Source organism: Astatotilapia calliptera, chromosome 14, assembly GCF_964374335.1.
Source record: "Astatotilapia calliptera chromosome 14, fAstCal68.1, whole genome shotgun sequence".
NCBI lineage: Eukaryota > Metazoa > Chordata > Actinopteri > Cichliformes > Cichlidae > Astatotilapia > Astatotilapia calliptera.
In genome coordinates this window covers 24,591,825-24,618,559 of record NC_137435.1, presented here as the reverse complement: position 1 = coordinate 24,618,559, position 26,735 = coordinate 24,591,825, and the positions used below count along the sequence as shown (strand labels likewise).

Below are 26,735 nucleotides of genomic sequence, written 5' to 3'. Positions count from 1 at the left end.
TACTGCCTATTTAAACTGATGTAGTCTGTTTTATGTATATTGAAAAAATAATCAACTTTTTTGCCATCACACACAGAGACGGGGTACAATTTTTAGTTTTTATTTAGGCTAGTAGTTCCCTTTCAATTAAGTCATATTCTTCCACTTATCGATGACAGATCCCCTTTATTAATATGCATGACAACAGAAAGGAATTCAACTTATGTCAGGGTTAGGATGACACTTTACACACACAGCTTAAAGCATGTAAGGAAGTTAAGTACATCAAGGTAAGTAACAGGCTCTTATTTCAAACCATTCTTGACAGAGAACTGGATGTATGGAGACTTAGTAAATTTCTTCATCGTAACCATCTAAACACACAACCTACAGGAGTGTTTATGGAGCTAATCGAGCTGTCGTTAAAACACTAAACGTTCCACCAGCCTGTCTTCCTCTGCCTCTTTCTTTGTTCTTGCCACTAAGCATTAACAAAGGAGGTAACAAGACAGGGGAGGGGATGGACGACAGAGAGGTGGGGGTCTCCATCTAAAAGTTTTCAATTCTTCACATCTGTACACGCGAGGAGGAAAAAGAAAAAGAGGGGGGAAAAAAAAAAGTAACGGTGACCGAGGGGAACACCACAACACCTGGCATACACGGACCTCAGCACGAAAAGGGTTCAGAGTAAATACATACACGCGGTACGGTTAAGGGCCCTGGGGTTTAGTGGCCGTGGTCCCGTCCTTGCACATACACAGATACAGTCTCACACAAGCACTGTACACAGCACAAGAGGTCACCTTAATACATGGAGCTAATGAGGGAGCGCTAATATCTAGATGGGTGGAGTGAAGAAGCTCAGTACAGGCTGAGAGAGAGGGGGGTTAAAATTCTTATTCAGACCTTTAGGTCACACACACACACACACACTCCCAGTCACACAGTGACATACGTCTGTATGCATTTAAAACTCCATAAAGCTACACGCCTGTGCAGAATATACTATCATTACTTAGTGTTGCTAGCTATAGCCACTGAAATGGCAATATATGTTCAATATTATATGTAACCTTTTTTCCTCAGAATATACAATGATGAAATGCATTATACAGACAAACGAGACAATGTAAGCTGTCCACATGTTCAGTACATCAAAAGTAAGAGCTCTTCTACATTAATTTCTTCATGAGTGCAAAATCCAATGCTCCTCCACCTACTTCAAAGGCTCATTGCTGAGCTTGAGCAAGTCCACTTCTCCATAAACCAATAAAAAATTTTGACATTAACAAAAAAAACCCCCAAAAAAACCACACAAAAATATCTTAATAAGTAGTCATAAATATGGAATGTGGAAAAAAACAAACGTGTGGTCCAATTTCTTTCAAACAATACAAATAAAAGTCCTTCGATGCAGTTAAGTGTTTTCTCTTGGAACAGGACGACAGAATAAAAAAATAGTGCCAGAAACGAGAGTGGGCTGTTGCTTGCTTGTGGCCCCTGTTGTGAGTAGAAGACCATGGGAAGCTGGTGAGGAACACAAAGGAGGGAGAACAGATGGAAGGAAGGTGTTGGGTTGAGTTGTGGGTGGGGGAGGATGTGGGTAGTTGGGTGTTCACATGCCGTAACCGAAGGTGGTCTGTGGCGGCTGGCCGTAGTTGGGTGCTGCTGTGTAGCCGTAGCCGTAGGGCTGCTGAGGAGGCACGGGCACGTTGGGCCCTGCTGTGAGCATAAGCTGGGGTGTGCCTGCAAGACAACGCCAAGATGAGTACTTAAAAACACCACAGCTGCGATCAAACTATTAAATCTATTCTCAAAAGGCACTACGGTGATCCAGTTTTGAACATGAGGCCTTTTTTACCGTAAACAATGGGTTGAGACTCTGTAGCCTGCTCTTCCTGTTTCCTCAGAGACTCGGAGGCTTCGAGTTTGTCCACCTGTGGGGGCACACGACGACAGCGGATGTGTCACACTTCAGTTAAAGTGAAGACGACGGGGCTCTTGAAGAGCAAGGGTTTGTAAAAACTGACCTCTGGGTTATTTCACTGGCTGACGGATGGGACCATTCCTGACAGGCGAAGACGATTACAGTCCAGATTTAAATAAAAACAGGCTGCGGGAAGCAGGCCTCGCTAAGGAGCCTAAGAGGAATAACTACAACTACAGAGCTACTGGCTACTCTACCTTATGGACATCCACTTACTGTGAAACGAATTAGGGAGTAAGGAGGGGAGACAAAGACAAACAGCTACTGGGTAATAATGGTCCCACCATCCAGCCACCCAAAAACATCTACTCTAACATGTTGAACAAGTGTGAGTATGTAGAGAACCCACCCTGCACCAGTGCAAACACCCTCACATCAGGCTTTTCTTCCAGAACACTACAACTACGCAATTTCAACCATCTTACTGTCACATTTTACCTTTAACTTAACCTCATTCTTTTTAAAAAAAAATCACTGTCGTATACTAACCAACCTGCTTGGATCTGTCGTCATCTTTGTTTCCTAGCTTAGCATCCAGTGTGTTCTGAAAACACAAATGCCAATCCACACCAGTAAGAACTTGGTGTTTCCAAGATTTAATACTTTTACAGGCGAAAGTGGCCATTATATACAGGCAAAATTAAATAAATGTAAAATAAGGTCAAATAAAATGAAAAGGTAAATATATATAGATTGATAACCCCTTGCTTCCTCCTTCCAATCATGCAATGAAGTGTTTTAATTCCTTTTTTGTTTTTTTACTACTCACCTGACCTTTACCAGAAAAGAGGTGTGATTGGATGAAGCCCCCCAGACTTTTCAGGCTTTAAACTACATTTTCTAAAGCCTGAAAATCAGACGTTCACTTTTGTCACTTTAATATTGTAGCTAACATGCTACATATCGTATCTCTAACTCCCTGCATGGGTGTAAACAGCTCTGTAAAACATGTAAAAGCCTTGAGATAAACTTTCTCAAACTTCCCATTATTTCTTCTTTGGTGTTTTAGCCTCAGCTCAGAAGCAGACAATGACAGTCGAAAGGACAAAAGATACAGTTGAAACAATTCAGAGAATTAAGCAGCCAGCGGGAAGCTTCAGATATTACCCTCAGTGCTCTCGGCTACGCCAGCGTGCATTGCAGTTGAGATAAGATAACTTAAACAAAAAGGGGGGTTGGATTCTCTCACGGTGGTTTTGGGTTCAGTTCTCTACATACTGTCTGGTTTACTAGTGAAAAAGAAAAACATCAGTCGATCTAGTTAAGAGGCCGTTTTAAGAAAAGTGTGCCGATTTATTAGAGACATGCTGAAGCAGCAGTTTAGTCATTTATTTCTTGAGGAGTGCATGAGAGAAAGACAGAGAAGCAGAGAGCCAAAGTGGAGGGAGTGTGAACGACAGGGTGGAGGGGATGGTACTGTACAGCCAGTTCAACGTTTCCAAGAAGCAGGCACAGCCAACAACATGTCTCTTAGCCTGGCCTGAGTGCAGCTGATGCTACCAAGGGAGGAGGAGGGAAATGCATGCTGGTCGTTTTCTACAAGTTCTGATTTTTTTCTCCCCAGTGGATACACCCGGACTACAGATTTTATTCCCTGACCCACAAAAGCAATTTGTCGCTTGAAGAGAGCTCACTTTGCAAGAATACTCAAAGAAACAGAGAAAAATACACCCTCTAAAAATGCATGTAACAGGCTAACATTTATGGTTTCTAATGCCAGTATTGTAACTATAGCACTGAAATAAGTACAGGCAGACAGAAAACAACAGAAAAGAAATACTTTGTTAAAATGGAGCCTCTGTGGCTCCTCTAATGCTAATATTACACTCAGCTGCAGTCTATGCTAATGCACCACTGTTTAAACAGAACAATATCCTCCCAAGATTTGATTAAAACCAAAAAAAGGCAAACCTAGACAGTATAAACACATCTGCTTCCTGAAATAAACTTGTTAGCAGTAGAGCGCAGCTGAGCAGAGGTACGAGACAGTAAAACATGAATTCATCTACAAATCTCAGAAAAAGGACCTGACCCACAGCAGGTGAGGGGAGGCTAAGCAGAGTGGCACTGTTCACCCACGGCCGAGGAGAGCTGATAAGCATGCTGGCTTCAGTCGAGGGCTCGGTTGCACGTCTGACACAAATATGTGAAAGGGCTTTCTCTAAGAGGCAGACTTACAAAGACCAACTGAGAGACTCTGAAGCTGCTTTCAGCTGCGGCAGGTGGCCGTTACCGTTGCACTGCTATAACAGATCTTCAAAAAAATGACTGTGGAAGTGTCATAAAGTCTCAGGAGCTGAATCAGCAATTAATCTGAGTTTAGCTGTCAGCTACGTGTCCAATTCACCAATCAGTTCTGTGATTCCTGGCCTGAGGCAAAACTCAAGCTGTCACGGACACACCAGCAAGCCGATCAGGGCTCTTGATGGGCGTGAAGAGCCCCGCTCTGGAGTCTCGTGGGTTGGTAGGTGGTCTAGTGGAGATGTGGAATTTACAGTCAGAAGCAGCAGAGAGTGACATGGGAGAGGGGACGGGAGGGGAGGGAACATGCAGTTTGTACTAGTTTTACTGCTCCAAACTACAGGCTACAGGACAGGGGACAGGGTCAAAAAGAATGATTAGAAAATGGATTGGACTTTCACCTTTTCCTTTATCGCATCAACCTGGAAAGGAAATTCAGAGAGGCAACTTAGGGAGGAAAAAACAAATGGGAGTCTCCCAAAATAGAAAGTGACAGAGAGAAAGAGAGAGAGAGAGCAAACAGAGGACTTGTCACTTAAAGAAGAAATATAAAAATCCTACGAGTGATGCGGGTAATTAATGCCACTTTTGATACAAATGCACACTTGAGATCAAACCTGCTACCGTGAACTTGCGCCTCACTTTTTAGACTAGTATAAACAACATGGCTCCTCTATGTCGCTAAAAAAGACCCAGATATACACAATCCCTTCATTTAACTTGACATAATCACTTTGTTTCTTGAACAGCTTAAATAACAGACTGAAGTATTTTGAATTTATCATCAAAAACTGGAACATAAATGTGTAAATGCTTCACTCGGGTCTGCGCGCTGTTATGAAAGAATCAGGTGTTTCTCTTTCGTGTGGGCTTTGCTTGCCATGTAACAGAGATAAATGGCGTAATGAGTCACACAGCAGTTATGAATCTCCTCCGTAACACATTTGTATGGAAAAGCAGCTTGAATAGATGGAAACCCAAATGAAAAAAGGAAAACACCAGTGATGACACATGGTGACTGACAGATGCAAAGGACGATGAACATGAATGAAGGAAAGAACTGGCAGTACTGGGAGGTGGGGGCTTTAACTGTGCAATACTGTTGAGAGTCCAACAGTATTTGCAAACACATTTTAGCTGCTGCTACTGTTTCTTGTAACAGAAGGATGGAAATCCTGGGCACTGATCAGAAAAAAGATTTCTTAAGATTTTTCTTAGTCTTCCAAAGATGGCTGAAGGGACGATGGGACTAATTTAAGTCTTTAAATCTAACAGCAGAAGAAACATCTCTGCATGTCCTTATACAGTTGTGGTCAGAGGTTTGGACACACACAAACACTCACCATGGCCATGAATGTCATGGTTACTTTGGGCTTATAATGTTCTTTTTCTAGGGTGGAATGATTGTACAGCATACATCTTTAATGATTTTAAAAGACAAGGGTCTGGTGCACAAGTTTGAATTTATTTATGATCTTCTGCTATTTAGACAGAATCAAAAATGCACATAAATCTGATCCACAGTATCTTTTAACTTGACAAGACTTATTAACTTCTCATTAGTGATCAGAATTGACTACAACTGGTTGTTTCTCTTTACCAGCATGAAAAGGATTTGTTTGACAGCACTCACTGGAAGACCCAAGCTGTCACCCTCAGATGAGAGGAAATGGGTTAGGATGTTCAGGAACAACCCAGGAACCACCATGAGGCTTAAGCCTGTCATGAGCTGGAAACTGCTGGAACACCAGTAACACTTGTTACTGTGAAGCAAGTTTAACATCACCATGGACAGAGAGTGCTGACCAAAAAAGAAGTCCCTGCTCCAAAATAAACACCTTCAAGTGGAGTAATTTACAGCCTACCACATGAACAAGACAAATGCTTTCGTTGGAGAAGTAAAGGTGAGGGTTTTAAACATAAGTACCAGCTGTCAACCATGGTGGTGGCGGCATCATGCTCTGGGGCTGTTTTGATGCCAGTAGTACTGGTACATTGCACAACGTGTATGGAATAATGTAGGAGGAGGATTATCTCCAAGTTCTTCAACTTCATCTTAAATCAGCTACACATTTGAAACTTGGACAGAATTACACGTTCTAACAGGAAAATGATCCTAAAAACACATCAGAACTGTTTTTGGAATGAATAAAGCAGACTTAAAATACGTTTCTAGAATAGCCTTTCCAAAGCCCCGACCTCAATCCTATTTATAATTTGTGGAATACACATAAAAGCCAACTAATTTAAATGAATTCTTCCAATTCTGTTAAGAAGAGTGGTCAAATATCCAGCCAGAATTATAATGAAAGCTTATTGATGGCTACCAAAAGCATCTGGTCGATGCTTGCTAAGGGACATTTAACTAAATATAAGTGGGGATCTATGTATATATGGTACCCTGTATTTACCTTTGTGTCTGTGTGGATTAGAGAAAATATAAAATAAATTCAAACGTATGCAGCCAATTCTTGTTTTTAAAAATATTAAAGATGTATGCTGTACAATCATTTAACCCTGGAAAGCGAACGCCTCAAAGAAATCACTTAGCTGCAATGACATTCATACCCATGATGAGTGTATCTAAACTTTTGACCTTACAATTATAAATTGGGTTTGTAACATGAGATGCTTTTCTCTCTTTAGAGGCCATATCATAAAGTCATTTACTTTGTCCTAATCCTCATTACCTCTGGCCAACCCACCTTAGTGAGATATTCCCTCATGACCTGGATGAAGTACGGCATGGAGAAGTCCATGATGTTGTGTCGCCAGGCAGTCTCCAGTACTACGTCGGGCCGCAGCAGGTCGTAGCAGGTGAATAGGCAGGCAGCAAAACACTCTTTCTTGTCTTCCTTCAAGAACCAAGCCAGGAGCTCTTCTGCCAGCTCAGTGTCTTTGGACTCTGATGCGTACTGCATGGCATCCTGCAGAAAAAAAAGCCAGGTCAACAAACTGACACACCTAATCGTTTGTTTCCACGCTCAAATGTAAATTTTATATTTACATTGCTTTTAGGAATGTACTTTTCTTCTGCAACTCATTTGTTAATTTTGTACCCACGCACCTTGTAGAGCTTGTCCTTCTTGCAGAGCTCGACACTCTGTTTCCAGCGGTTGTTGCCTTTAAAAAGATAGGCTGCGATCCTCCTGAATTCAATCAGCTCGTGCTTCTCCAGGCTCTGGGCGAGCGAGATGTTGTCGAAGTTGTCGTAAGCGTCGATGGAAGTGCGCAGCGCCTGAGTAACACGAGAAACAATTGTGAGATTAGGCTGAGAAAGCAAGATGCGGAACAACTGCAACGTTTTAAATGTGTGCTTGCTGGAATTAACAATAACAAAGAGTTTCTCTTGTAATCAAACATCAGAGCACAGCACATGTTATAAGACCCAACTGACAAAATGAAACCATACCGCATAGTCTTCTTCATTGATGAAGAGGTTGTTAAGTGCTTCATTCACCGACTTGTTGTTGTGATTCTGGACAGACCTTAGGTAAGGCTTAACCAGAGGCAGCTGTTTCACCTGAACAGACAGAAATGTTTATCAGTTTTCAGTCTGGCAAAAGTCTTGATCTTTTGATTTGAACCAAAGAAACAGTCAAAGAAAATCATACTGACCTTGCTGAAGAAGTTGACAGCACGTGTGTGATCCAGTCTTGGAGAGAGGACAATAAGGAGGTCATTCAGCAGCAGTGGTTTAAACTCGAGATAAAACTGGACGGCCTTGTAGTACAGCTCAACATTAGCCACCTATGACAAACATAATGAAGTTAAACAAGTTTTTTGGAAAAAAAAGGGCAGCTCTGTGCTGTATTCCTGTCAAGAGAAGTAATTGTTAGCACTACCATATGCTTTTAAATTATGTTCTGCACCTTAGTGACAATGTCTTTGAACTGGCTTTCCTTCCAGGCATCAGCTGGGTGATTCATCATAGTGATGATGGCATTGTCATATTCCTCATACTTGTCATAGAGGAACACAAGTTCTCCCCAGAGGTGGGCCTGCTCAGCTGCCCTGAGAACCTGACACACAAACAGACATCAAGTCAAATTTAACAATTTAACAATTGAAAACGAATGCAGGTTTATAGACGTTACTGAAGATGTCAAAGTTGTAGTTGCTGTTCCTCTGAGGAGTTTATTTACTTTACTTCTTTTTAAATCCTAATTCTTTAGATATAGTTTTGTTAAAATGTTTAAAACAATCACATTATACTGAACTGCAGTCGCAGTCGGTGTATTGTGATGCATTTCGTCAGATTCCTGCCAAAATCTGCTTGGCTGTAAAGCTCATACTAAATCCGTTTCTCACACCCACCTTTGGAATGTTAACACGGGACCAGAAGAGCTCCAGGTGTTCCCTCATCTTCTGGGGTTTGAATTTGGAGTAGAGGATAGCCAGCTCAGTGAACATGCCCATGTGAGCACGCTCCAACCCAAGGGCAGCCTCTAGCATGGTGATCAGCTCCTCGAAGTAACCACGGTCCTGGAGGATACAGACAGACTTAGTGACACAACTATAACCCTTAATCTCGCTCCCCTACACAATCTGGGAAGTTATTTTGAGGCCCTTGAACCATCATAAACAAAACTCAAGTCTGTAGATACAGTGCGCTGAGGCGCAGGAAAACAATATACCATCTGTAAGCTGGAGAAAACTGGAAACCCTGCTATCCTCAGGCTTATATGACTGTTGACTGTTATTTATGCCAGATTAGTGATAGTATACATGCTCACCTACTTATCATTCATTGAAAGACCATGGTGTTTGGCCAACAGGTACCCCACATACCTGGTAGTAGTTGATGAGCTCCTCCAGTTCATCAGCGTGGACAACAATATGCAGGCCACACATCTGGGCAAGACGGAACTCCTTCCCATCTACACAAGCAAAACACACCTGACAGAGCAGAGGAAAAAACAAAAAACAGCTGTTAAAATGAGTCAGTCGAGTGAGTTTGTGTTTTGAACATAAGGCTTGAACTTGATCTCACTCTTTATACTTTCAAAAATGAAACTGATCTCCTTCACCTCCTTCCAGGTACGGGTGCTGTTAGCCTTGCGGGCTCCGTCCACAGCTGCCTGGTATTCTCCCAGGTGAACCAGAGTTGAGGCCAGACGGCCAAAGTTTGACACATTATTGTAAAGCAGTTTGGCTGCCTCGTACATCTTGTCGTCATAGCATCGATCACCCACCTAATGGAAGATGAACAAATTAAGTTAGACCAGCGAAGCAGCTGTAATTGTAAACAGGGGTAAAGAATTAACTGGGAACTGCTGTATGTACAACTGCGTGTGTGTGTGTGTGTGTGTCAGGACCTACTTGCTGAATGTGAGCATTATTGGGTCCGTTGATGAACTCTTCCAGCTCGGCCAAGCGGTTGGTCTTGGCCAGGGCGAAGATCAACTCTGTCTCAACATATGACTCGCGGGCTTTCTTTCGAGCCATCTGCAGGAACTTCACCAGGTCCTCCCAGTTTCCTGCACACAAAAATTAACTACCATAAGCACCTATCTACTGCATATTTAACATTACGCCATTTAAGTATCTTGATTAAATAAAACAATAAGGTAAGTGATAAAGATCTTAGATCTTAGTTTTAAAAACTGAAAGAGATCATCTTACCGCTTTGGGCTGCAGCTTGTCCCACCTCCATGTAGGCCGAGGGATCATCAGCCTTAATGTAAGAGTCGATGGCTTCTTTCACCAAGCCCTTCTGAAGCTGCGCCTTTGCCAGCTGACTCCAAACTGGGGGCTCATTGCAGCGCTCAGCGAATTCATAAGCTCTGTCCAGGTTGCCGATGTGTTCGATCAGGACCTGGACAGCAGCAAACATTCAGATCGCTGAATATCAAAATGACCGGCAAAACTCTGAGGGCTGTTAGCACGCTCTGAATTAAGACAAAAACAAGGTGTTTAAAAACTTTAAACAAGTTGTAGTTAATAACGAAAGCGCGCACCTGCACAGCAGAAGTGTTGACATCAAATTTTCTAAATATAGCAAAGGCCTCCTCAAACAGCTCATTGCTGATGGCAATGTTTGCAATGTCTGGGGCGTCGTAGTTGTCCAGACGGTTAATGTACTCCATGACGCGTGTCCGATCAGCTTTAATGGCAGTCAGAATGAGGAGATTCTGAAGGTTTCTGAAATCAACAAGATACAAGCTTTTCACTAAATGCATTATTGAATATATCGAATGCTTTGCAAGCTCAATGTTCGTCAACTGGAACAACAACTATGAGCAGGGGACTCAGTGATGTCTAAATCTTGGATATGAAGGGTTAAATAAAAGAAGAACAACATTAAATACAGGTAAGACTCTTACCTGTGTTCACTAAAGACAGAATTATCCAGCACAATCTTTTCCAGAAGCTCGATGAGCTCGTTAGGAAGGTCGGCGGTCATGAAGGCCTTGACTGTGACAGACACCTCCTCTGGATCCTGGGTCTCTGATAAGGCTGTCTGGACGACCTGCAGCAGAGACCGACGACAAACATGACGCATAACAGCTGATGATTGGTTTACACTATGCAAGCTAACGAAGCGTTACAGCCTGGGAACTTTTAACAATACACTAGTTTAAGTGGCATGATTTAGTATCAGAGATAGTAAAAAGTCACACCTGGTCAATGAGTGGTCTTCTGTAATGGTTGGTCTCCAACAGCACACTTGCCCACAGCTCTGGGTTCTTGCGGCGTACAAGGTAGCGGGACAGACTCTTGAACAGTGAGTTCTCATTGCACACCTGAAGCAGAACGAAAATATTTGAAATAAAAGGCCAATAAAAACCTCGTATTACTAATGACCCGGAATTTCGCCTTCCAGTTAAAATGATTTGTTTTTAAACTCACGTGAATGAGTTCTTGGTCACACTGTCCTCTTTCATAAGCCACGCAAGCCAGGTGGGGGTCTCTCTTTTCACAGTACTTGCCCACCACGCGGCTATCATAGTAGGGGTTCTCCCTCAAGAAACGCTCGGGGTTGTTGTTGCTGTCGATGTAGATCTTGGCCAAGGCGTTGTGGGTTGCAGGCTCCTCACAGCCTTCATGAATACGAGCCTCCAACCAAGGCAGCAACAACTTCAAGCTGGAGAAGGAGGCACAGTAAATGTGTCACAAGCTTTGACAGAATATCATGAAGGGAAAGGACCAGTTTAACACACAGGTCGAGTTAGACCGCCGAGCGAGCGATTCCTCTTTTGCGGTGCACTTTTAACAGTTCTTTTGGTTCTCACCGATTTCTTTTCTCCACTTCAGCGACCAGTTCATCTGTGGAGAACTGTCCTCTCACCACCATGATCAGGTTCTTAATTACATCTTCGGCACAGTCCACATCCAATAATCCACCAATGACTACTGGCAGACGGCTCGGGTTCACCTGGAATAAATGACAACAGAATTATGACACGTTTCCATCAAGGTAAAAACAAATGCACAACCACAGAGGTAGACCAATACCGAGAGAGAATAAATGAGTAAAAGGATGGAGTTTTATTAATGTACCTTCTGTACATAGATCTCTATGTATTTCTGTAGGCTGTTGCGGTACAGGTACAGGACCAGATCGTGGACGAAATCAAAGCGGTCACACACGATGATCAATGGCAGCTGGTCGGTAAGCTTGGCTTCCTGGAAAAAACACAATAAAATGTTGACAGACAGAAAAATCACAGGTTTATTTTGCAGATAACCGTTTTCTGCACGGACCTTGAGGAAGTTCTTCACACGTTCGGGGTCGTAGCAATTGCTTTCTCTGCAGATTCTCTCCACCTCTTTGATTTGGCCTGTTTTGCACGCAGCCTGAATGTATTTGAAGTGAACTTCAGGATCCTGGCTGAAGTTCACAATTGAGCCCAAGAAATAGAACAAACCTTCAAAGCAAAAAAACTCAGAATTAGCAAAAGTAGTAAAACAAAAGATACGTTGGGTTTTGTTTTTTTGCACCTTCCCCACTAACCCTCAAAGCTCTTGAATGACTCAAACAGTTCAGTGAGGGATTGAGTAGTGAGCTGCTCGTGGTACTTGGAGGCGACCTGCACGCAGATCTGCAGGTTCTGCCGGATGTTGGCAGATAACATGGCCCTCAGACACTCCAAGGAATCCTCCACAGACAGGGAGCCAAAGAAATTCACCAACCACTGAAGAGATAAATAGAAAATCATCAGCGACACAAAGACAATCACTGCAAACCACAACAGCAATTTTATATTCTCGATCTGTGTCGTACCTCTGGGTTGAGAAGGTGTGTATGCACCACTGCTCGTTTAATATCATACAAGTCAGTGTAATGCTCCAGCGCTCTCTGCAGGAGGCCTGCTTTCTCACACAGTTGGGCCACGTGAGCGCGATCATAGTGGGTGAACATCTGGTTACCCAGAATGGCATCTGCAACCTGCAACAAATGGCACACAGACAGGCCCTGTCACACACAGACACTCAAATCCAAACATGTCTGTAAACAGCAAAAGATTTGATCTGTTGTGAAAGAAGTTGGGGAAAGAAAGCTAGAGCGCCGTTTTAGTTTAGGTGAGACCTACTGGTCACTGGTAAATGAAATAATCTGGCCTGGCCAAATACTTATTTTCCACCCTGATTTACGAATAAATTCTTTACAAATCCTACCATGTGGATTCATGGATTTTTTTTTCACATTCTGTCTCTCACAGTTGAAGTGTACCTCTGGTGCAAATTACTGACCTCTGTCATCATTTTAGGTGGGGGAACTTGCACAATCGGTGGCTGACTAAATACTTTTTTGCCCCACTGTATCTACATGTTCATGTACCTGTGGTGCATGGACCAAATTCATTTCCAGCAGGCGCGTCTGCAGTGGTCCCTCCATGGGTCTGTTGTTCTTCAGGGCATCTAGTAGGAAGGACGTGCACTGCTGGATCAGGTTGTACTCCATGAATACGTCAACAATCTGGAAAATTAAATAACAGAGAAACCGCAAAAGTTAAACTCTCAAAATCTTGGTTGTGTTGCTACACATCACAGAGGTGTGGGATATTTTTGCAATCATGTGCTCAGCTACAACTGTGAGAATAACTACGATTCAGATCATAGTCATAGTATCTTTTAGCCACGTTACCCCCCAAAAATCTTTATTTTTACCTGTGTAATGTCAGCCAGTGGCTCTTCATCCTGAACCAGCATCTGAGAGAACTGAAGACCTTGCTCTGGACTGATCCGCATTACGTTCCTTAGCAAAAAGATCCAGTCTGGAGTGTAGCCAACCTACAAGGATGACAGACATGTAAGGATGTATGAGATGCTCCCCATCTGTGATGTAGGTGTATTAAAAAACAAAACAAAACACTGTGAACCATATTACAGCCCAAGATATTTTATTTACCAAGTCAGTCATCACAAACCTTCTTGGCATAGAGAACAATCTTCTGGAATTGGCCAGTCTCTGCAAAGCACTGAATGACCTTATTGGGAACATTGGCTCTGAGGTAGACGCTGAGGGCGAGAGTTGGATCTACAGACTTCACCAAGTCTCCGAGCTCCTCAGAACATTCCAGCTGTAAACACAAACAGAAGGGTTAGAAACTATAACAGTGATCTGCCATGGTACAGTGGAAAAAACAAAAACAAAAAAAGGGAATCTGGGTTTCACTGGCCTACGTGATCTTCTGCTTTATACTAAATGATTTATGTGATTCAGTGAGTCAGAGTAGCACTCTGATTTTACATGGTCTCAGTTTTTTTTTTTACTCTATGATATGATAGATGAACTTGAGATATAAATATTTAAACTTAAGATAAAGACTGTCCACTTTAAAACCAACCACTAAACACATACCTTATCCTCTTTTAGCCATTTCTCCAGTAGCTGCTTTCGGCCCTGCTGAAGGACAGGCCTGCAGAGCTCCAGAGACTCAAACTTATTAAGTTGGCCTTGATCCAGCAAGATGCCAAAGTACTGAAGCAAGGGAGACGTCTGGCCTGGTTGGGCGGGAACACTTTGGAACCTACGGATGGTGTCTGGTGTTCGCAGAATACCCTGGAGAGGTAGGATGGAAACTTCTTAGCCCATTGAAAATACAAAAAGGTAAAATACGGGAAAAAGGAATAAAAGCAGCGCGCGGGCTGTACTCCCTTTAAACAATTTTGGAAGCATTATCTAAACTTGTTTTTACAAATTTTCTTTGGTTTTCATAGTTATATAAGCTACTGAAATCTTAGACTCACAGTCTCAGTGCACAGAAGCACAATGGCAGTACCTTGGGTGCATTCGCTGCCACCTTTGCAGCCTCTGAGTAATTTCCTGCTGCAAAAAGGGTGTTGAACTTGCGAGCAAACAGCTCCTCAGCACCAGCGAGGTTGTTGCGGACAGCCATTCGGAGTGCAAGGTCTGGATTCTGGAGCACATTGGTGATGTATGGAATGATGTTTTCCTCCTCCACGCATACAGACAACACCTGGAAAATCAAATGTGCACATAAACGCATGTGTAATTGGTAACACCTAACTGCCTTTACAGTTAGTTAGAAGCTGTTCATACTTTTTAAACAGCTGTTGTCTTTGCTAGCTATTTAACACTGATATTTGTGCTGTGGCGTATGCTAGCTGTACTGGTGGTAATTGCCCGCCTGACAGAATTAGAACTGAACCGCGACAAAACACATTCACTGTGACTTTTAAAGGCGTTTAAATGTTACTGACTGTCACCAATGACAGGGGACCTGTATCCACTGCACTGTTCTTGCTGTTCTAATCACATGATGCAAAAATGTATACAAAGACAACAATTATTCATTCACAATCAGTTCCCTCTCATTTAGGGAAAACACCACAGCACTCAATAGTTTGTAAAGTCTTAACTATCTCTAAAACTAATAATGACACACTTACAAAATTAAGCTGGCACATAACATGATGGGAAATCCTACAGCTGGAGGCTGAGAAAAGTAAAGACACATGGAGGTGACGCGAACAGCGATGCTCCAAAAAAACCCTTCAGACCAAGAAAGGAGCTGTGTTTGGTGTTTGGATGCTTTTCGGTTTTACAAAATGAGACTCCTTCTGCTTAATATCCCTTCACACTCCTTTATCACAAGGGGGTCATCTGATTTTAAGGGTCCCCTCTAGTTATTATTGTAAGCATCATTACCTTACAATAGTGTTCCCCAACCCCCTGGCCATGGACCGGTACCGGTCCATGAGTTGTTAGGTTGAGGCTCGGGTGTGAAATTTATGGTTATCATTGACTTGGTTTCCCTGGGGCTTTTCCCGTGTTGTAGTTGTGTCTTATTTTGAAATAAATATTTACTCGTTACCATAGCGACCAGAGAGCATTAAAAGGCAGAGAGGAGGACGTTACTCTCAATGTTGTTGGTGCATTTCAGGAGCACGCTGCTAATAAAGTTACACAATTACACAGTAAATTCGCATTTATTATTATATTTACAAGATACCACAGTTGTTGTCTTGGTCGTATCATTTTATTTTGTTGTTTATCCGCGACACCTTAAAGGCCGGTCCGTGAAAATATTGTCTGACATTAAACCGGTCCGTGGCGCAAAAAAGATTGGGGACCGCTGAATTATAACAACAATCATCTTTAGGTGATTGTTGTTGTGATTTGCGTTATATAAATAAAACTAAGTTGAAATTCATCTTCTTCAACTTTCAGTGCAGCAGGGCTCAGGGAGCTAGGTGAGGCTGAGATGACGTATTACTCTGGCCTAACAGGTGTTATTCCTGGTGACAGATTAACTGTAACATGCCACATGTTGACTTTGTTTTTAAAACACCGGGAACCAAAAGTGCCATTATATTTAAGCTAAAAGCATAACAGGCAGTGTTATTTATGTTTCGTTTTCCTTTCATTAGGATCACATTAAACTGTCTTTATATTCTGTACACTCCTGAAAGACTAATGAACCTATATAAAAGATTCACATCATACATTCAAAAGAATCTAAATAATAAATACTATGATGCTGCAAAACTGGCAGAATATTTTTTTTAAAAAGTTCTTGGTTCATGTCAAACTGTATCCAGCTACAACACCTTCCAACAAAAGTCCACCAAAATGTAAATGCAGTTTGGTGTACAGTGATATAAAGACACAAAAAGAGACAGGCACATATTCGACACAAAATTGAGAATAACTGCTGGCAAACCTGGGTTTGAAATTAAGTTCACTGTAAAAATCTGAGTTAAAAGAACTGCATTATGAGACCTGCACTTGTCACGTTTCTGAATTACATGCAGGGATTACCACAAGCTGTCGTGTACAGTGTTACACACACAGTTGCACATGAAATGTGTGTGCGTGCGTGTAGCACACTGGCCTGTGTACAGCAGACCCGCAGGTGAGAGCCAAGAGCAATAACAGGATTAGACTGCGTAGTCTGCCTGGCCAAGCTGAGGCCACCTGCTGTTAGTGTCACATGCTGCCTGACACTGAAGATGCTGCCACTGCCTGATATTTTCAGAGATTTCCTCAGTCAAGGTCACACCCAAGGCTCCACGCTGACATACCAGGGCCAACACACCACAGGGAAAGTAGTCCACTACACATGTGTGCAGACTGGTTTAAAAATATACATCAGGTTTGGAAAATATCTTTAAGCAATTTTCAAAAACAATATGTAGTCACAAATATTAAAATAAAATTGGAATCTGATAAGAAATATATTAATTTTATCTGTCACATATTTAAAACATCTACCAAAAACATTATTCAACTCATTTTGCATCCAAAATTAAACACAGTTTAACCTGTTCACTTGCACAAAGGCCCAGATGAAATATCTATACTAAGCTTGGCTCTGTGCTCCACTGGAAATTAATAAGCGGCTCATTCATCATTGCATTCTAGACTTGCTACTGCAAAATATACTCCACAAGTGTACATTTGAGTACCTGTCCTTTCCTGTTGACTCCAATGATTCCAGCAGTAGGTTCATGGGGGGCAGTGACAAAAATGGTCTCTCCGCTGATCCTGTTCATGTAGATACAGGTTCCAGTTTCCAAGTCATATAGGTGGATGTAGCCATATTTGGTGATGAGAAAGACTACATCTTGCTTGGAACTGATCTAGATGTACAGAAAGGGGAAGGGAGATATAACATGTATAGATAGGAGTACTCTTTAGCAGGATACCAAACTAAATACTAAATAAACAAAGCCTCAGATTAAAGAAGAGGGAGGTTTTGTACCTGCATGGCCACAGGGAAGTCATTCTGGGCTTCTGGAGGAAAGAAAACATCCACAGCTTTCTTTGGAAACGGCTGGTTCCCAGTTGGTGGAGTCCCCACTTCAATAATATGGAGCTAGGGGAGAAAAAAGTAATGAAAACAAAAAGAAGACAAAGCAAGACCCCAAATGCCTTTTTCTAATCAGTATTAATTTCCACTAAAATTACTTCATCCCGATCTTTTTATTTTGCAGCTACGAGGCTTTGAGCTTCTCTTAATAAGTATAAATCTTACTTTTCCTCCCGCCTGTCCCCGCACGGCAAAGCAGAACAGAGTCGATTCCTCGGTGTTGCCTTCCATCTTGAACTGTGCAAATCCAGCAGCATGTCCTTCAATAGGCTGAGAAACCTTTCTGTCCACCGAGTACAACTGCATGGCTCCAACGACACGGTTTTGCTGAGGAGGAGAGAACGCCCACAAATCAGACTAAAGTCTGTGATGGGGTTTTTTCTGCTATAAATTCTGCTATATCATAAACTTACCCTGCAATGACTAATACAAATGTGATGCATTTCACACACACTGACATCATTTTAATATTTTGTCTGAAATATTATTTTGATTGTAATATTACGAAGCTAAAGCAAACTGTGTTAATTCACCTGTGCAGAAATGCCAATGAGCAGCAACCACTTCTGTTTGGCATCAGTGCGGTAGTTGATGATCTGGCAGCCTGCCAGGCTGGAGTGACGGTCAAATACTTTGATTGGCTGAGAGTCACCCTCCATGCTCCAATGGTAGACCGCGTTGTCTGTGACCAGGGCGACAGTGTTGAGGGAGATCCACTTCCAGAAGGTCACGTCATCCGTCATCGTGTGAGCCTTCATCTTGCTCTTCATCTCAATGTTAAAGATCTGCAGGGTCTTTGCAGCTGAAAATATTTAGAGCTGAGGTTAACACGTTAGCCGTGCTGGGACGCTGCTAGCCCACCCCCTCCAAAATTTTTAGATTGTAACATTTAAAACGAGGAAGAAAGAAAGAAAACTTGAATCGGTCTACTGACTAAAGCTACGGCACACAACCCACAGCAGAGTTTGGGAGGAAATCAATTGGGCATACCTCTTCCAATTGCGGGGGAAATGCAGGTAATCGGGGAGGGTTTTGGTTTTTTTTGGTTTTTGTGTGTGTAACACCGACAGACCATACAAAAAGCCAGTACCAGTGTCAACAAAAAAGGGGCAAGACCAACAAAAGGGCAACCACTTAAAATGTTGGATCTGCATTCAGTAACATCTGATGCAATAAACTGTTATGTGTTCAGCTGCGTCTAACTATGCAACCCTCTTGTGATAATATAAAATCATTCACCAATTAATTACTCTTCTTTTTATTAGAGAAACTCAGACTGTGCTTAGCACTGCATCAAAGAAATACAGCTCCCACATTCATTTCAGTGAGGTCGGCACAGCAAGAGGTAGCCAAGATTGCAAAGAAACTAAATGAGGTGTGCCACACTGTTGGCTAAATATCCATAGAAACAAACAGATTCATTTGCAGTGGCAATGGAGGATTGGAATAACCCAATCCCTTATTATAAAAAGCTTTAAACTCACAGATCTATCAGTCAGATTGGTCTTCTTCCAATTAGACTAGAACCAGTGTATAGGCCTGTATGTTGCTTAATATCTGTTGGCAAGAAAACTGATACCCAAATTTTTCATTCTATTCCCTTGAAACTGGTACTGACCCCCAAATTTCATTATCAGTTACTCTTATTAGCATTCTGATGCAGTTGCAGGTGGTTGCATTTTTTAATGCAGTACTGGAGCTTGATTGGAAATAGCACCAATTAGTGCTGGGCGATATGACGATATATATCGTGTGGACGATAGAAAAGTGTCTATCATGCCATTTTGTCTTCTATCCTTTCTAACCTAATTTTATAAATTATTACATAAAATATATCATTAACCCTTTAAAACCGGAGCAGGCACACTCCTTTTGCCTAACTATTTTTAAATCCCTGTAGAACTGGAAACACGTAAGCTAGCGCAATAATTGTTCTTGCATATGAAACCGGAGTTGTACTTACATCTTATGCCATTAGCTTGTCCTAGGTCACGGTTTCCTTCCACATATAGCTTTGCAAAAATTGCATAAAAAGTATTTGCAGCAACAAAAACATAATATTCCAGAAACAGGCTTTGCCGATCCGATCAGTTGTTCATAACACTTCCTACATTGGAATACGTCAGCGCGAACTATCGCGTGTCAGCACCTGCCCGAAACCGGACGTGACATCATTTCGCGGAAATGTAGTTCTTTACCTTCAGGGCCTTATAAGCCTTTGCTGGTGTTTTTAAAAGTCATGTTTGACTTTATGCTTTTCTGTATTGTTTCTGGGATGCTTAGATCTCAAATTACACCGTTGTAAATAGTTTATTTTGATGCACATGCTGGTTTTTTTTTGCAAATTTGCATTATAATATTTTTCATTTTTCCTGAAGTATATAAAAATTTGTGTATCTCAAAAATAAAACTATGAAGACACTAAAAATAAATTTCTCGTGGTTGGAAACTATTTTGTGCAACTTTTTTGTATTTACAGTTTTAAAGGAATAAGCCTCTTAAATTTCTCTAACTAGAAATATATGTAAAAAAACCCCACAAACGATTTTAAATTTTTTTTGTAGTTTATTGCGCTTTTTTGCAATTTATGTAGTTACTATGGACTTAATGCATACATATTATTACAATTTGGGTTATAACGGTTGTATTGATGTATAGCAACTTGAAATTCTCCCACAAATGGCACTACAGCATTTAAAAATATAAAAATAAGCTCTGGCGGACTTGGTTCTATGGTAGGTCTTAAAGGGTTAAATAGCCTGTGGCAAATAAATTTGTGTCGTCTTCTCACTATACATGCTCTTAACTTTATGCAAGAAAAAATAAAGTATAAAAATTGATATTTTTCACAAAGAAACTCTTGTGGTTTTGCGACATGGTGCTGCTTTGCGTGCACCCGGATTTGCAACATGCTTTACGGTAACTCAAAACGATGGACGTGCGACAGGTTGCAGTTTCATGCCTGGACATGCAACAGGCAGAGACAGCTACACAGGCAGCCCAAGAAGAAGCACTTTTACCGAAAAGAGCGGGTACGTCTGTGATTTGGTTACATTTTGGGTTCAACAGCACCAACATGGAGCAGAAGATGCCCATTTGCAAGCTATACTATAAAACTATTCCTGCACTCAGTGGCAACACAACAAATCTCTTCTATCACCTACAGAAGGTCCACGAAAAATAATACTCAAGAATGCAGAAAATCCGAGCTAAACCAAGTTGTGGAACGACGGGAGCAATTTGGGAAAATTGCTGTATCTTCAGCTATACTACCTGAAGATACAGCAGTCTTTCGCACAAGGCACGCCGTATGAAAAAACTTCCCAGCGCCATAAACAAATCACAGGAGCCATCTCACGTTACATTTATAAAGGCATCGCCTCTGTTTATGTAGTTGAGAAGGACAGCTTTCGTGACCTCGTCAAAGTTCTTGATCTGAGTTACGTTATGCCCGGTCGTAAGCACTTCAGTAAAGTCGAGTTGCCTTGCTTATATGATGCATGCCGGGCCAAAGTAGAGAAGGATGTTTGCAGTGTCGTGCATTATGCCTTGACAACTGACATATGGACGAGCAAAGATACGCACCCCAACATGAGTGTAACCATCCATTTCATTAACAAAGACTGGACCCTTTGCGCTCGCTGTTTACAGACTGCGTACTCTATAGATGACCACAGGTCAGGTGGTATATCGTGATATTTATCGTTATCGTGATATAAAATAATTCATATCGTGATAAATATTTTTTCCATATCGCCCAGCACTAGCACAAATACTATGGTGTCTTTGCTTCTCAGATGGCTCAACAGTGACCTTTCATGCAGTTTTGGTTCAGTATTTCAATTCTTCATCAATATTTCAATCCAAACCAGATCAGTTAGGAACTACTGCCTACCTACTAGTATGACATGGTCCACAGTGCATGCTCGAAATGACCTGTGTTGAGCTTTCCACCCACACAACCTACTAAAGAAATCAAACTCCTGTCATGTTGTCATAGGTCTTAGGGGATTCAAGCTGAAATTTAATCCCAAAATAAGGGATGTGGTTTGGGTCTGAATGCAGATTAGTAAGACCACAAAGCACAAAAACAGATGAGATGATGAGAAGGATGCTGGACAGATGCACTCACAGCCATTCTGTTCATTTCCTCCAGTTCAGTCGCACTGGAGGAAAGACACTTCAATTCTTATAGGTATAAGCTCTAGTCTCAATCTGGCCCAAACCAAATAAACCACATGTTTCACTGGTAAAAAAAGTGCATGACTGACAGTATAGTGGCATTTCTGAACAGTTTTTGGTAATACTGTGGGTATAGTGCACAATAAAATAAACTGCCTGCATAACTACAATGCAAGATATAAAGTGCAAAATTATTAGTCTAGAATATATAAAATATAAATGTGTGCCCAAACCCTAAATAATTAACACATGTATATGACTAATCCTCTGGTATAATAAAAATTACAATTAGTCGCTATTTAAAACAGAGTAACACCACACACTGAAAGTGTGAAAACGTGAACAGTTATTGAAAACCTGTCATGAATGTCAGTATCTGCAAGGTGACAATGAGGTAATGAGCATTTGATGTTAATATCTGCGTTATCCCAGAGGCAAGCCAGTCAAAATTGCACCTGCACACTGAGCAGCACATTTTTGTGATATGAGGCTGGCATCACAGCCCAGTTGTTTTAAGCATTCTCTGTTTTTCCTACACTCACCAAAAAAACAAAAGAAAACCCTTAAGCCTGAAGCCTGACCTTAAAATGGGAAAATCTCATTAACCATTCTGTTATCCTTTTGTGATTGCCACGGTATCCTTTTTGAGTTTCACATTTTTAATACGACCATATCATTTTGTTTTCTGCATGTTTTTTCCCCTTTTACTACACACACGTTCCACTTTATTACGAACTATTTTCCAAGGCATCTCAATTTTTCCAGATAATCACCTGACTTTCCGTATATTACGGTGACTGTCAGTCACAGAAAATCTTCATTTAGTTTAGACAACTTTCTGACTCAGATGTTCAGCAGCTATGTGGATGCCTTCAGGTTGTGAATGACAGTTTAAAAATAACTCAGGAACTGTATTACTGAAGGCTTTTATTGTTGCTGTGTAATGAAGACGTAGACAGATTTACATGTGTTTTCACCACAATGTCAGTGCATTAATTCGACTATATGACCAACACAGGCACACACTCTGGTTATCAAATAATAACAAAATATGGGGAGGATAACGTCTAATTTATTACTTTTCCAATGCAAATGTATAACCCATAGGTTTTTATATTTTTTAAATTTGTCATCAACTCCAGTACAGTACGAAAATAAGGTACAGTGTTTAGAAATGGTCAACTGTGATATAAAATATATTTCCGGTGTAGCTAATGGAAAAAACACGTGAACACAGAAAACAAAAGGAAAAAAAAAAAAAAGAAGATATGGTCCTTTAAGCTACTGTCTTAATTTTGTTGTGCTCGCCTACTGTTATTACTGTAAATCCAGACATTCGTTTAAATTACTTTCATTACTGTGCAAACATTTCAAGACAGTGCATACAGGATCACTCTGACAACTCATGATACATAAAATTCAACTCACCGTCTGCAAACATAAGAAAGCAGTAAGAAATGAAAAAGAGCAAAAACAAGCAAAATAGACAAAGGATTCATGACAGCATGACAATTTGCTAGTGCTACTGCTTCGTGAACTAAAACAGCAAATTCTAAATGTAGCACAATTACATTTCTACGTACACACACACTATTTAGCTACTAGTCGTTTTCAACAAACAGAAATGGGGTGATCTACATATGAACATCAAAATGAAAAGCAGACTGTGATGGCTACATAACTGACAACACAGTATTTTTTTTTTTTTTTTTTTTTTTTACACAAATGGACCAGTGTACTTTTTACAAAAACAAAACAAATATCAAGATAGCAAGGTACAAACCAATTTTAGCTGCTTAATTTTTAAGTCCATGTGCTTTGAAATCCTAGCACACTTACTACGTGATAAAAGCGCAACAGTGGATTTAAGATGGGGGCTTACCTTTAAGGGCAATAACTTTGCTAGCAGGGTTCATGATGGCGCTGTCGGCAGAGATGGGGCGACGGATGGGGTTGTTGGGATCAGCCAAATCAATGATGACAACCTGAGCCTGTTCACCAACCTTCTCTCGTACACAGATGAACTTGTCAGACTCCATTGTAAGCGTGCTAAATCCAATGTTGGCTGGGTTGATCCCCAAGTTCTGGAGCTGGCGATGAAGAGAAGACCTGTTTTAATGGCAGCCATTGGCACACAGTACAATATCGAAGACAAAATTTCCTTTGGCAGGATTTTTCCTTAACCAAAAAGGTTCTGAACTTTCATCAAAGCAATATCACCAATATGTGCTACTCAATCATAAAATGTATTTTTCCAATGTCCAGAAATAACAAAATTGTACAGACCTCTGTTAAAGAAGCTAACACATATTACTATGATTATATAGTAGCTAACAGGGCTTCCTAACACAAAGGCCCACTCTAAGGCCCAGTTTGTTTACTTATATCAGCAAATATGATCATATCTACTAACAGCGGTCATCTATGTTTATGCTGGATACATTTCAAAGACACTTTGATAAAATACTCAACATTTATGACAAAGCGGTTGGTAATATTCTAGAGTTTGATATTATGTATGCAGATGATCTTGTGGTCATAGTGCTAGTAGTGCTGATCTCCAGCAGCTCATACACATATGTTCTGCCAATGCTGTAGAAAGTAACATTACATGCAATCCCCGTAAGTGACCTGTAATGATTTGCAGAACTGAGGAGGACAAAGATTTCCAGAGTTGAAACTTGATAACAATCTTACTGTCGGTAGTAAGGTCGAATATCTTGCTCATCTTATTACAGATCAAATGACAGGTAATGATAATATCTGTAGGAAATGTTGACTGATGTATTCACAAGTTAATTTCCTCTTATGCAAATGTATGTACAAAGGAAAGGAAAGTGAGTTCACGAAAACCTAATGTAGCTTTAAAAAGATGCTATGATGTTATTATTGAAGAGACAGACAACTCAAGCAAGGTGTTTATAATTACTCGTTTCAGTAGATTGAAAGCTTTATTAAAAATATTGTGAATTAATTTATCTGCAGGCTCAATGCTTCTGAGAATGTGGGCTTAACACACTGATAACATGGAACTGTACGTTATCTGTCTTTATTGTTCAGACACTGGTATAGTTATGGGAAGTTGAATTTAGTTTTTAATCTCTTTGTGTTTTTTGATATGCTTTGTTTATATGAAATACGTATCTGAGATAAACAAAGACTGAAGAAAAAAATTTTTTTTTAATTAAAAAAAAACAAAAAAAACCAAAAACAAATTATGCAACCCAGTATCACAGCAAAACGTGTAACAGACATGTTGGTCTACCATGTTCATTTCACGCATTGCCCGTCCAAAACGTGAAATGGACACGCATGCAGAAATTGCATTACCAGCAGGGGGAGATAATAATATTGTAGTAATGCAACATACTACACAGAGCAAATTGTTTGTTTATATATATTTTTTGGCCCAGAAATGCATAGCTGGTGCATCTCCAGTACATTCTTCACTGTAAAAAGCCAATGATGTCAAGTATGCTTATTTCAATTGTGCCTTTAGTTAACAAAAAATACCTGAAGCTTGGCAAAAGGTCATCCAAGGGTCACAGTATAAACAAAATCTCCACAGGGGTTCAAGCTTTGATTTATGGTTGGGAACCTTGGGTATATCCAATACAGCCAGAAGCTGGGATGTACCAGATGACTGACTGATATGAATGTGGACAGCAGAACAAAATCGTATTCTTTTGGCAGACTGAATGGACCACCTGGTTCACTTCAGATAACGCGATGAATGGGTTACATTTCAGTCAGAAAAACCCTAAAGAATAACCCGACTCTCCCTTCAGCAGTAAAAAAATGGCCTGTCGTGACATAACGTTTCTCTATGACGTGAAGCAGCTCTGAGTCTAGTCAGACTGCAACTGACCACGGTTTCACGGCTCATAACTTAAATGGGCACATGACAATAACATAAAGCATGCTTTAAACAGCTATACTATGCGTTCATGTTATGCAGGTCAGCGATTGGAATGTTTCGCCTCACAAGGTCCAAACGTTAATTCGATATTGAAATAACGCTGAACAGACCAAAACGTGGCCGTGCATCAGTCATACGCTACAACCCAATAAATAGTCACTCAAGGTCAGAAAAGGTGATTGTCGTTAACTAGTTTCGCCTCCTGGCCGCGAGTGACAGCATCAGTACAATGAATGAGGAGCTAGCATGAGAGGCTAGTTATTAGCTGCTGGCTAAACGGGGGATGGGAGGTCATTCATTTGCTGCGGTTATTGACGTTTAACGCTAGCTGAACTAGAAAGCTGTCAAAACGACCGTTAAGCCGGAAAATGAAGGGATCAAAGAGAATGTAAGGAAACGATATAGCTACTAGATTCGACCACTTTACCTGCAGGTGCTCCTGGAAGCGGATAGGCAGGATTTGAGCCATGGTTGTTTCCTTGAGCTTCTCCGGAGTCCTGAAATTCTGGTCGTACAGCTAGCTAGGCAGCAGCAGCACCGCGCTAGCTACGACCTCCTCACTGAATGTGTAGGTCGGAGCCAGTCGGTGAAAACGATAGCACTGTTTTAAAATAGGCAAGATGCTGTGGGTAATCGTGTTTCCGAAGTGAGATATCAGTGGAAAAATGTTAAATATGCCCCCCCCTTCTGTGTATGCTTTCTGCACTGCATCGATGGATAGCAGTGGCTATGGCTGATCTTCTGTCCAAAATCCGCAATGGCGGCGGAAACGGCTCACAGCCTTCCCAGTCCGGAAGCATCTAGGGATCTCTGGAAGGGCACTGGCTCTGGCCCTGAACGTATGGACAAGAAGTTCACCCCAATTTAACTAAGAAATAATATGAAAAATGTTTCTACTCGATAAAGTTGCATACATTGTAATTTTGTATAAAAATAAACTAGTTTTTTGGACATGTACGTCAGTTCCGTAAATAATAATGCTATTTTATCAAATCTGACAGCATATACGTAAAAATTTAACCCTTCAGACGTTATTAGAATAAAAAATAAATAAAATACACAATTTTAAAAAGTACACAACCCTTATGTGGAAAATATTTCAGATGCTGATTTTTGTTTTACTACTGTCCAAGATCTATGTTCA

General features: G+C 41.0%; 1 protein-coding gene across 6 annotated transcripts; it reads right to left on the bottom strand.

The window, feature by feature from the left end:
- Positions 1–84: 84 nt before the first annotated feature.
- LOC113037034 (clathrin heavy chain 1-like) lies at positions 85–26,378 on the bottom strand. Of its 6 annotated transcripts, XM_026193755.2 has the most exons (35): positions 26,019–26,365; positions 23,555–23,762; positions 23,101–23,103; positions 18,024–18,292; positions 17,656–17,817; positions 17,383–17,496; positions 17,087–17,260; positions 14,437–14,634; positions 14,016–14,216; positions 13,582–13,734; positions 13,322–13,444; positions 12,993–13,130; positions 12,435–12,599; positions 12,165–12,345; positions 11,915–12,078; positions 11,711–11,836; positions 11,443–11,585; positions 11,060–11,294; positions 10,831–10,953; positions 10,534–10,679; positions 10,168–10,351; positions 9,833–10,025; positions 9,530–9,687; positions 9,238–9,402; positions 8,999–9,106; positions 8,525–8,692; positions 8,080–8,229; positions 7,826–7,957; positions 7,620–7,730; positions 7,275–7,445; positions 6,913–7,134; positions 4,609–4,629; positions 2,010–2,047; positions 1,841–1,916; positions 1,345–1,725 (listed from the first exon to the last, which is right to left on the bottom strand). In XM_026193755.2, the coding sequence occupies exons 1-34, from the start codon at positions 26,058–26,060 to the stop codon at positions 1,886–1,888; spliced, it is 4,920 nt and encodes a 1,639-aa protein (XP_026049540.1). In that variant the 5' UTR covers positions 26,061–26,365; the 3' UTR covers positions 1,345–1,725; positions 1,841–1,885. The 6 variants fall into 6 exon arrangements, with proteins under 6 accessions (XP_026049535.1, XP_026049537.1, XP_026049538.1 ...); XM_026193750.2 differs by lacking the exon at positions 2,010–2,047 and having other exon boundaries at positions 85–1,725; XM_026193752.2 differs by lacking the exons at positions 2,010–2,047; positions 23,101–23,103 and having other exon boundaries at positions 85–1,725; positions 26,019–26,378.
- Between the last annotated feature and the right edge of the window lie 357 nt (positions 26,379–26,735).